The 12411-nt window shown below is 46.9% G+C and overlaps 1 protein-coding gene across 1 annotated transcript in view; it reads left to right on the top strand.

Moving 5' to 3' along the window:
* The first annotated feature begins 5211 nt into the window (after window positions 1–5211).
* The window catches only part of WNT3A (Wnt family member 3A), a 125754-nt gene continuing 118554 nt past the window's right edge, over window positions 5212–12411 (top strand). Inside the window, exon 1 of the mRNA XM_038393165.2 lies at window positions 5212–5966. Coding sequence (XP_038249093.1) covers window positions 5896–5966 — 71 coding nt within the window. The 5' untranslated portion in view covers window positions 5212–5895. The remainder of the gene's footprint in view (window positions 5967–12411) is intronic.

Raw genomic sequence — 12411 nt, 5'->3', positions numbered from 1 at the left:
CGGACCATTCGCTTTCTGTACCATTTGTTTCCTTCCCACTGTGTTTTCTTGCTGCACCACTAGGGGAGCCAAAGTTACACCAGGCAGAGTCCTGCCTCTCCTACACACAACAGCGAGCAAGCGGGTTGCTGATTCCAGTTGGCAAAGAGGGGACATGCCCAGGGTCACACAACAGGTCAGTGGCAGAGCCAGGAATAAAACCCACCAGACTCACAATCTGAGGTGCTAGCCACTAGCATACCCTGCCTTTCTCCACTGCCTTTTTACTTTGTTAATTCGGGCCACAGCATCTCCTTGGGATGCCAAATACAAGTGCCAGGCAAGTATGGCTGGTGAGCATGGAAGATGTGAGAGAGAAGTTTATAATCCTTCTTCTTCCACTCCCTCACCCCTGCAAGATAACAGTGGCCCTTCCACGCAAGAACTGCAGAACTGGAACTCCACGCAAACTGTCCCCTTGGCCTTATGAGTCAGATGATCTGTAGGGAAATGCAGAGAGTCTGGCACTTTGCATGGGGGGAAGTGCATGTCTCAAATGATGGCTTTCTGGACCCACAGTTCCATGTGGTCAAAAGACCATGCCTATACCAGTCCCTTGTGGTCCCAAACTCTTCTTCCTTGAGGGGACATCATCTCAGGAACTCTGGGCAGTTCACTGTACTGAATTTCCCCTCAGCAGTGCTTGCCCCTAGAAGGCAATGGTGTTGCCTTTCAGTTGTTTTTCTGTAAATATGGTGGAGGGAGATCAGCAGCACTGAAATTTTCCAACATCCCATCTGGCAGTGACATCGAATAATCTTACACAATTCAAGCCATTTACCTAAGAACTCCCTGGCCAGATGCTTGGCTGGTGTCAATACATGCAGCTCGATTGACATCAACAGAGCTATGCACACTTATGCTGCTGAGGATCTAGCCCTGAGTGTGCGCTGGGGCTATTAAGTTCTACCAGCAGAATCTTACATTTGATAGCAGATACTCTAAGAACCCAGCTGATTATATTATGTGTGTGTTGAAAAACCCTTTCCAGCACCAATGGCAACTTTCCCAGCCTCCACTTCCTCACTACAGGACAGGCTTATACAGTAAATCCAGCTGATCATAGCAAGCTGGTGGAGGAGGCGTTGGCATGGGTAGCAAGAGATGTGGCTTTGATTTGCAGATCTACTATCGATTTGCATTGCGGTCCAGTCACTTAACCGTTCCCTGCCTTCATTTTCCCATCTGTACAATGGGGAGAATGCTACTTATTAACCTATTAATTATGTTACTGTAGCACCTAGGCCCCAGCCAAGACTGGGATCTAAGCACTGTACAAATGCAAAACAAGAGTCAGCCCTTGCCCCAAAGAATGACCAAGACTAAATGTGGGAGGGCAAACAGAGGTGAAGTCACTTGCCTGGCATCACATAGCAGCTCAATGGCTGACTCAGGAATGGAACCCAGGTCTCTTGGAGCCAGCTACGCATAGATCCTTGCTGTTGTTGTGAGGATAAAGTTAATGCTCACAATGTGCTCTGAGCTCTTGGCTGCAGGGTGCTGTTGAAAGGCAAAGTACCCTTGATTTACTCAGAATCCTTCTCATAAAGGGCAGCATGTGTTGGGAAAAAAGCCATTTTTAGAGGCTGTTTAGACCCCTCGGTATAGTGTACACACACACACACACACACACACAGAGAACTGCCACTTTCCTCTGCCACAGGCTCTTAATGACATTCTTGCTTCTGCCATTCTAGCCACAGTTGTAACAAATGCTCTCCAGGGAGGGGCTGGGTTTGGGGGCAAAGGAGGGCAAGAGAAGTGATGCAGCAGGATGTTTCTCACTCATGTGGCAGCAACCTTGGTTGGCCGGTTAGTGGGTCGGGCTGCCTGCCTTCCTATCAGGCTGTCTTCTTGGCAGCCCCAAATAGCTCTTCTCTTGCCCCTGTGCCCACGGTTCTTTAGTTCCTTGCAGCGAAAGTGGACCCTTTTCGGCTACAGTACAGCCCAGTTTATCTGGGCTCTGATGGAAATTCCCTGTCACTCAAAGTGGGCTCCAGCTCCTAAGTTCTGTTCTCCCCTTACCAGTGGGAGCGGTGCCCACAGATTTCAATATCTGAATGAACAGGCTTGGACCTAGCATCTGGTAGTTACACTGACTACCTGACACCTTGGCTATCCAGGCTGGTTCATGACCTCCGTTTCCACCAACACCTTCTCCTGCCTCTTGACAAAGGCTCTAGTGACCATTGTATCTTTCATCAGAAGATTTCAAACACTAAGGAACTAATTCTTGCAGCATGCCCTGGAAGGCAGGTAAATATTTATGTTCTTGTTTTACAGAGAGAAGAAACTGAGGCAGTGAGCCGTTCAGGGCCTACTCCTGCTCCCATTGAAGTCTGTAGCAAAACTGGCAGGGGTGCAAGATCTGGCCCATAAATGACTTACTCAAGGCTACAAAAGGAAGGCTGTCGGGCCAGATCCTCAACTGGTGCAAATTGGTGTCACTCCATTGACTTCAATGCCTGATTTACACCAGCTGGGGATCTGGTTCCTGTCTCCTGTATTTTAACCACAGCCCACATTCTCCCCGACACTGCACTATTTTAAAAAAAATAATGCCTTTCAACAAGGAGTCTAAGGCTACTCTGAATTACAGCAACTAGGGGGCCGATCCTACCTACATTTACTCCTTTTGGTAGCCCCATTGCAGGACGTAGTTCCCTGGAAATCAATGGGGCTAAACACAACCTGAGTAAAGATTAGCAGGTGACTCTTTGCAGGACTGGGCCCTAAGAGAGGACCAAAGATAGGCAGAAAATGCAGCAATTTACCTTGATACAAATGATCCTAAGTCAGTGGAAACTATGCTATTGACTCCAATCAACCACAGAATCAGGTCCTAGAAAGATTGCTGTATCAGCGAGGCTAATGTTAATTAGCTATAACCAACCCCTTGCTGCATTATTAGTAATCCTAACCACTATTGCCAAGGATAGGTATGGGTATTATTTTCCATTCGCTGATTTATGCATAGCTAATGATCATCAGAGCATCTTGGAAAATAAGACCCATTCTGGTGGGTTTGGGGCAAGGCATCCTGCAGGAATGAAAATCACTCCAGGTGGGGCTAAGCCATAGCCCCTCTGAGGGTTGTGGTGCGGCCGTTAACACCTGCCCAAGCGTTTGTCTGTAATACTGTCAGGAAAGCTTCGCTTCTTGGATCAAGCCCTTTCAAAGGACTCTCTAAGAGTGGCCCAATTCATTTCCAAACCTCCTGGCCTGATATGATGATTCGAAGGAGGCGACAGCACCACACCACCAAGGGTGCAATGAAAAAGGCCTGGAGTAGGAATGAATAGCAGGGCTATAAAATAAGCCACAGCTGCCTGGTAAAGAAACAGGATCCACTTCTTGGCTATTGTATGTATTTATTGGGCCCATGGCAAAGCTGGGCTGTCTCCATCCTCCCTAAAAAGCTGCTGAATTTGTATCTTCAAGTCCATTCTGGTGCTTCCCTGGTCATATTTCCAAGGCGGTGGGGCCTATGTTTAAAGCCCTCCAAAAAGAAAGGGACGGGCCTCGGGAGCGATTTGCTAAGAGGACCCCCCCCCCCCCCAGCCATCCCCTTCCAGCACTGGGAGGCAGAAAGTGGCTGTCGCTTGGAGAGATCTCCAAGCGTTTGGCGCATAAGGGGAAGGCAGGTGTGCCTCCGAGTCTGCACGGTGAGCAATTCCCCTGGAAAAGCCAGAGAAATCCCCTCCTTTGAATGCCTCCGCGCTCGGGTCTTTCCTGCAAGGCTGTCATTGGATGGGATTTTCGCTAAAACGCAGGGAAAATCCTTAAAATGCGGGGGGGGGGGTTCACTCCCTCTCCTCCAACTCTCTCTCCTTTTTTCTTTCTAGTCCCACCTTGTGCAATGCTCTTCCTTTTCTCCCGCAGCCTCTTTGGCTCCGGAGCCCTCCGAGGAGGTGAGATGGGGGGGGGGGATTAATACAATACAACACAATACAGTACAACACCACTGCAGCATCAGGCCGACCGAGCATCGGTTCCTGCTCTGGAAGGAAACAGCATCGAATCCCGTTGGGCTGCAAGAACATGATGAGTTCTTGCAAACTTGGCCATATAGCCTCGATTTCCGCTCACCTTTTCTCATTTCTTGGCAGGGTGGGAACAAAGATCCTGCTCCTCCCCCCCCCCATAAAAACCCGATCCTTGCACATTTCCAGGGGCCAGGGTCCGGCTCATCACAGACACCCCAGAATGCGGTACGTTTCAGGTTTAGCTTCATCCGGATTTATTCGATATATTTTTAAAAATTAGCTTGATATTTCCCCCTTAGACTGGGTGTCTGTATCGGGGGAAATGTATCCGCAATCCTGGATAAAAAAAGGAAAATTAAAGTTTGGTTTAAACGGACACACGATCCACGCCCTCCTCCAATACAATCGTGAAATAAAAATCTGATCTTGCTTGTATCTTTCATCAGGGACTGAGAAACTCTGTTATTCAGGCCTCTCTTTCAATGTTATCTTTACCTCTCTCTTTGCTAACAAACAGGAAATGCCCATGTAATATCAAAGTAATCGTTATTATTCCGCATTAAAAAAAACCAACCCCATCTGGTTGCATTTCTCCACTCGGGTCCCACCCAAGTCCCCCAATGCAAGATCCCAAACCAGCCCGGGGTAGCCGGATATCTGACACGTTGTCTCAAATACAGTTGTTTTCCAACAATATGTTCCAAAACAGCAAGGAAATCTGGCCACCTTTCCCATTTCTGGCAGCTCCAGCATTTATTGGTTAAATTCCGGTTGCAGCAAAAAGAGTGGGTTTCATTCCGATTCCATACCCCCTGCCCCCCCCCCACCCCCATGACATCAAGTGTCGCAAGCTACAATTAAACAAACCAGATCGTTTATGAATCCCCGTTTGGGGTGGATCTGATGGATGAAGTGGTCCGAAGCCACGTGCTGGCGAAATTGACTCGCGAATCTTTTCAATCCATTGTGGTGAGCCATAGGAAGGGCTGCATGAGGGGGGCTGATGATTTAGCCGAGGTCTGCACTGGAGCTCTGGGGTGGGGGGGGGGAAGGGGCGTGCGTGTGGAAATTCTCTCTCTCTCTCTCTTTTTAATGCAAAAAAAAAAAAAAAGTTTTGCAAAAGTTCGTTCAAACGTCTCAGGCGGGGAAAAGCAGATTGATGATAAAGACAAAGGGGGGGAGGGGGGACAGACCGAGCAAGTAAAAACAAACAAACACACACACGCCCCCCCAAAATAACCTCACCGATTTATGTGTTTTTGCATTTTAGTAGCTTCTACCCAGGGAGTGAAATCCGGGCAGGTTGTTATAGCTACCCTAATCCACAGGGGTTCCCCCCCCCCGTCTATTTAAACCCCCTAAATCTTCCTTCCCCCTTTTTAAAACTACATTTTATCTCTGGCTTGTGGGCCAACATGCCCCTAATGAGTATTAAAACACTATCTCCTTGCAATTAGCTCATTCCTGCCTTCCCGCTCCTGATTGACAGAGCGAGCAGGAGCACCAGAATTCTCCCTTTGGCAATAAGTGCTGATTGGGTCCTTCTACAGAGAGCGACTTCAAACTTTTTTTTCTTTGCTTTTTTTCTTTTTTTTTTTCTTTTTTTTTTTTTTTTAATATTTGCCTTCAGTGTCTTGGCTGAGCGAAGAGTTTTTTTACCTCTCTGGGATTTTTTTTTTTTTTTCTCGAGAGGAGTTGGGGAAGGAAGAGAGAGGATTATTTACCTGGTTGGGCTGAGTTCATTTGATTTGATTTGGTTTTTATTCAAACAATCATCGTAAAGCAGAAGAAAGGAAAGCGTTGGCAACTCTGGTTGAATTTAAAACAAAAAACAACCCCCCCCCAAAAAACTTTTCATCAACTTTTGGCGATGGGCTGGTTTGGATATTTCCTGTTTCTTTGTGGGCTGAGTCGAGCTATGTCAAGTTACCCAATCTGGTGGTAAGTTTGATTCTTCTCTTCTTTTTTAATTTAAAAGGATATTCTCTTCCCCCCCCCCCGCTTTTCTGCAACTCCTGCTTTTTATGATGACTTGAAATTCTCCATTCATTGCCACTTAGCTAAAGAAGTGGAATTGTTCCAACCCCGGAAAGTTTTTTTTTTTTAACAATCTGCATTTCACCTCGTTTATTTATACATTCGCTTTGTTTATTATGACTGGGTTATACCTGGTCTCGCGTCATTCTGCAGTAAAAGAGAGGGAGAAGGAGAGAGATCGAAAGTTATTTTTTTAAAGGGCTTTGATCCTCTCCTGCGAAGAACAAAAGGCACTGACTGAATTAAAGAGATAATGATACAAGTTGACATGAGTATTTCAAGGTGGTTTTGAGCTAGTCAGGTGGAAGGAAACGGGGGGGGGGGGATGAAAACATTTTCCCCTTGCTTTAAGGAATATTAAAAAAAAATCAAACAAACAAGAAGTAGGTAAGACAGGATTGAACAACCTGGACTAGTTATGTAAAGAAAAGATAGAGAATTGGTTAAAGCAAGGACTGGGACAGATTTCTTGATATAGACTTTTATATTATATAGATGATACTGTATATTATGGGATTTGTTGGTGGAGGGATAGGATGCTGTTCCCAAAGCTTCTGGAAACTTGGAAGTGATGGGCCAGATCCGGAACTTAACGTAGGGGCTAAATCTTAATGGGTCCAGAAGAAATCAGAGCAGAATCGGGCCCTACGGGTTATATACTCTCTAGGGCAGCGAGGCGGAAAGAACAGCAAGGCTGGGGGATGCCACCTTGGCTCCATAACGCCGTCAAAAAGAAATAGCTGGGTCATTGGTAGACGAAAAGGGAAATCAGGGCAGGCTGTGCAAAGGGAAACAGGGTAGGTAGCCCAGCATCGCTTCTGGCTTTCTGCTCCTTGCCTCCACTGGCAAAAGCAGACAGTAAACCGGGGGTGAGAATACCCAGATAGACGTTTGTTGTGGTGCTTTGCTCCTTGAAACCCAAATAACACCATTCGGAAAAAAGCAAAGCTCCCCCCAGTGCCAGTGGCTTCCATTCTGCAATGTGGAAATAACCACTCCGTTTCCCTTTGAAACTGGGGCAAGTGTATACCTATCGGCTCCCCTTTTCACGTCAAAACAGATGATTGATAACGTGGGGGGGGGCAAAGCCGAAGAGGTGCATCCCCCTTCTCATTCTTGCTTCTCCTGAATTTAGCCTTTTGTCTCTCTGTTGCTCTGGAACTCACAATTGCTGTCGAGAGGGAGGCGAAATAGACAAGATGCACGAAAGATACATTCGTCTCCAATGACCAGCCTTGTAATCCAAGGGGGTGGGGGGGGTGTCTCATCTAACCGTATTAATGCCCCCCCCCAACTTCACTGCTTTTCACAGCCTTGCCGCGGCGCAGAAAACACACCGCGGCCAAGGGAGAGCAGGTGTGAGAAAGGAAGGGCAGATTTTTGCCCTCCAAAAGCAAGATGCCTGAGATCGGATTTTCCTTTTGTAACTTGTAAATACCGTCGCAGCTCCTTATCCCCCGCCCCCCGGGCTCAGATGGATCCAGGGTATTGATTCCCTGAGACATGATGAAACACACATAGTGTTGTCCTGAGAGGCCGGTTGAATGTTGCACCCTATCCCTTTAAGAGATCATTTTAGCGCTTCCACCACAAAAGCAAATGCAAGTAAAGGGTGCTGAGGAAGGCATGTAGCTGCAGATCTACTGTAATTACTAAATTTAGGTAATTGCAATGAGGGAAACCCTCGCAGAAAAAAGGTCCTGCTTTGGAAACGGTTCCTGAGCAAGGTGCAGGAAACAAATGCAACCGAGCCTTTAGCCAGGCGCGGGTGTGCAGAGCGAGGAGTAGCCTTCATTACTCAATGCCGAGGCACGCTGGCGCGGCGCTGCACATAGCAGCTGATTTCACTGGACCCATAAGTGCTCCAGTGACGTTCCCCCAGCGGGAATGGGGTGCAATCTCTGGGCTGTGCCCACGTTTGCCTGGGCGTGCAGGGCAGGCGGGCAGGGTATAGCTACACGGAGGGGAGGGGGCGATCAAAATCGCACACCCAGCGGATGCGCGGGCGCAGCGAGAATTTTCAGTGGCATGCTCCAGGTGAGCCCAACGATGTTACGACGACGTCTGGTCTCCTCAATTCCCGACCAAAATACGCTTCCAGGGTATATTTCTGCCCATCCACCCGAACATGCTGATGTAAAATTTGCACGCGGCAATCGCGGTCCTTATCTGATAATCCATCGAGGTTTAGGAGAAGACAGGAGGGCGCAGGGAACTGCGGGACATGATATTGGTGGCATACCTGGATCCGCTCTCGCTCTGGGTAGATATGTGAGGAGAGGAAGGGGTGCTGAAGGCAGAAACCCCAGCTATTTCAGGTATGTCTGGAGCAGGGAATTCGCTTGCATGGGAGAAGGGTAATAAAATGCAAATGTGTTCCTGATAAGACAAGCAAACTGAACACCTGGACTGGAACCATTAAAAAGCGATCTTTTATTCACAGCCTCCATAGAACTTATAATTAGAAACTCTCTGCTACATTCCTGATTGGAGAAGGAAACGCATTCCACCGATGCCAACATAAATATTCCCTTGTCACCTGTCCCAGGGAAAAGAGGAGGAGTGTGTGTGTGTGTGTGTGTGTGTGTGTGTGTGTGGTGGAGGGGGGTCTACATTTCCCCCCATGAAAGACCAGGAAGCTCAGATCAGTTGCAGCCAAAGTTAGAGTGAGAATCGTTGCCCGACCGCTGTTGAGTTTATTTGCATGCGATGCAACACGCTGGAGAAGAAGATGGGACCCCCCCCCCCCGCCCTCTTTGCGAAAATACAGGGGAAGGAGGCTAGGAGAAAAGACGTTGGTTGCTCTTCTCTCTGCTGTATCGGCCGGGAGTTAGGGCAGAAGGAGTCGGAGCTGCACCCGTGCAAGGTTGTTAGGGCATCAGGTGTTGTTCCCTGGTGTGGGGGCGGGGGTGGGTGTGTTTTAAAACACGCATCAGGAAACTGGCGTGAGATCTGCTGCAAAGCAGCATTGCTGGCATCTCCTTTTCAAACAGGGCGAGACACCCCCGGGGCATGGAATTGCAAAGGAAATGTTGATGGGTGGGGGGGGGGTCTTTTTGTTGTTGTGATTTTAGCTGCCTAAATCCTCCCCCGGTTTATTCCCAGGCGAGATTAGACGCCCCTCGTTTGGCTGAAGTGGAAGGCGCATGCACTGGGTGCCACGGGTCCTTTCCTTGGGAAAGCAGAAGCCCAAGTCACATTAGAGAGGGAAGGGGAGAAAAAACCCGGAGTCTGGGGTGCGGGGGGGGAGGTGTGGGTGTGTCATTCTTTGGTTTTCCTGATAAGGATTCGTGCACAAACCACCAAATCTGCAGTGGAATTGATTTTTGTAATAAAGATTGCACTTCAGAAGGAGACTCGAAATCCGTTGTTTATTCAAGCCCCCCCCCCCCCCAAAAAAAACCCGTATTGTGATCTGGCAACTCCAAACACTCACTTTATTTGGGGAGGTCCAAACTTGCCTAGTCTGGAAGGAAACAAACAGCTCGTTGCCTCTGTTCCTCCCCCCTCATTTGTATATCACCCCCTAAAGCAGCCTGTAGCTACTTAGAAACTTGCAGCCGAGATGAGCAATGTGTCATGCATATTCCCCTTCTGTCCCCACCATCAAACAACTGGCATAATGCCGGCCTCTGTCTAACATGTAAACGGCCCTAATGCATTTAGCTCTAGGACATTTCCATTGCATTGGACTTCCAGGCAAACTTCTCAACCAGAGAAGAAAAGGAGTACTTGTGGCACCTTAGAGACTAACAAATTTGTTAGTCTCTAAGGTGCCACAAGTACTCCTTTTCTTTTTGCGAATACAGACTAACACGGCTGCTACTCTGAAACCTGTCAACCAGAGAAGGCAGGCAGGGACTCAGGAAGGACATTTTCTTTATAAGCTTTGGTTGCTTAGTCTCCTCTGTGGGGTAAGCTAGCTGGGACCATAGTGTGTGTGTGTGTTGTGTTGTGTACTGTGGGTGTGTTGGGGGCGGTGGTTTCAATATACCAAGAAAGCATAATCTATCTATCTAGTCTCTTAAATGGATCACCATCGTATTTTAGCCCTATATGGAAAGGAAACATTAATGCAAATTGAGGTGTGTGTAACTTCTGCTCAAGCACAGAGATGTTTGGGGGGGGGGGACAGCCCATATATATTTCTAACAAATGTATTTAACTGACCAAGAATGATGGTAAAGGTGAGTTTCTTTCTTATTTTTCCCCCAAACATTTTCCCAGTGAGGGCAGATTAGATCCTGAAATATCTTATATCTTTTTTCTTTTTTAAAAAATAAGATGCAACTATTTCCCCTGGGGCTAATGTTGGGATTTTAAAGTGATGGCAAGTTCCTAAAATACATCCTAGAAAGAAATGAAGTGACCTTTTTCTTTACACCAGTGGGTGTCTCAGATGTCTTTTATTAGTGATGTCCTGAGACCATGAGGTGGAGGCACGTAAATACAGTTCATTCTGTCTATAGGACCAGCTCAACTGTTTTTAGCCCTGGCAGACTAGATGCTGACCACAGTTGCTAGTGACAGGTCAGTTTCCTAGCGTACACTGATTTTGGTGATGTTACTCTGGATTTACACGTGTGTAACTGAGATCTGATCCTTACTGAGGGCCTGATCCTGTTCCCACTAAGATCCCTGGGAGCTTTCCCTTGTGTTTTACTGAAGCAAAACAACTTTCACCAACACAGCACAGAACTACTTGAGCTAAAAGAGACACTCCATTAGCTAGCAGGAGGAGGAGATTTTTATCCTCTAGTGGCTGAGCCATCAAACAAATACTTTGCCAGGATGCTGCAGAAGCTCCCTGCCCTTTTTTCAATGAGCTGTGTGGGGAGATGGAAGAGGCAGTGAGTATTTCTACTAACATTATAAGTAATAATTATTATTATGTATTTGTATTACTGTAGTGCCGGAGATCCCCAGTCAAGAATCAGGACTCCATTGTGCTAGGTGCTGTACAAACACTAAGCAAAAAAATTGGTCTCTGTCCCAGGGTGCTTATAATCTAAATATGCGCATAAACTAAATATAAGACAAGAAGAGAAAATGTAATGTGAATAGAAGACCAGTTCATGAACAGAGCATGTTTAGATTTAGCTATTTCCCTGCCTGGCTGTGAGATCCATGCACAATAACACCATGTGAGTGACTATAAACATCAGCAAAACTCACGATAAGTCTGGATTCACTGCCCCATATGTGTGAATTGCACATAGTAAACAAACAGCATACATGATGAAAAGTAAATTAGATTTTTTACAATTCCATCAATGATCTAAATGTTACTAGGACTGCATATAGAAAAAGGGATCAGGAATTATTAAAGATGCTGGAGGGATTAATTTAGAAGGAAAACTAATAACACCAATTAATTCTGAGCTCTTATATAGTGAACTTTTATATGTAAAAGAATACAGGGCCAATCCTGCAACAGCCAAGGCAAGGAAGGTGTGGGAAGGGAAGAGCTGTGCAATATCAAGAGCAAACAGGCACTTTAAGTTGGAAAGGTCTTTATTTTAAATTAAGACAGCAAAACAAAAGAAGAAAGAACAAAGGTAAAGTCCCTCCCTCCACACGCCACCCGAGAGAGCCGAGTGTTTATCTCCAACAATCTGCACTGAACTGAGCACTAAATAAACTGAGCACTTTTCTGGAGAAAGCAGAGTAGTTGATGAGGTAAAGGTGCAGTACACAGAAAACAAAGGCATAATGATTATGTATTTAAGTATGACAGAGGGAGATCTCTATATGTGAGCAGCTGGTTGCTCCACTCCACAGCCTGTCTGCTGCTGCTGTCAGCCTTGGGTACGATAATGTATTTACTTTTGCAATGGAACCAGAGTAAATGGTTAGGGCCCCCATTCTGCAATGATCTCTGTGTGAGTCGATCCCTGTGCCAGTGTAGTCCCATGAATATTGCAGGATTGGTGCACCTGCTTTGGAGGGGCCTAGATCAGGTGTTAGGAAGCCATCATCATCCCCATTCTGCCCCCAATTGTTCCAGTGCATAAACTGAGAGTACATAACAGGCATCGAGGGAAAGTCCAAGCTGTGCAGAGATTTGTGTGGGATGCGGATTGCCTGCTCCACACCTGTGGTGGCTCTTTGTCTACCTAAGGTGCTACTCAGAACCCCTCCGTGTAATACAGTAAATGGAACTGGAGAGAAAGCACCAAGGACGGACATGTTTGATGTGACATCAGGAGATCGGGAGTGCTAGCAGGGCCCTAGCCAAAACCAGACAGGACCTCAGCAGGAAACACTGGCCTCTGTGCTGCTCAGGAAAGATTTCTCTCCTTCAACTCTTTCTTGTCTTATCAGCTATTGCTGATGAAACACTCCGCGT

The sequence above is a fragment of the Dermochelys coriacea genome, chromosome 2 (genome assembly GCF_009764565.3).
Source record: "Dermochelys coriacea isolate rDerCor1 chromosome 2, rDerCor1.pri.v4, whole genome shotgun sequence".
Taxonomy (NCBI): domain Eukaryota; kingdom Metazoa; phylum Chordata; order Testudines; family Dermochelyidae; genus Dermochelys; species Dermochelys coriacea.
Note: the sequence above shows the minus strand (reverse complement) of the source record. Positions and strands in the feature narration are given on the sequence as shown.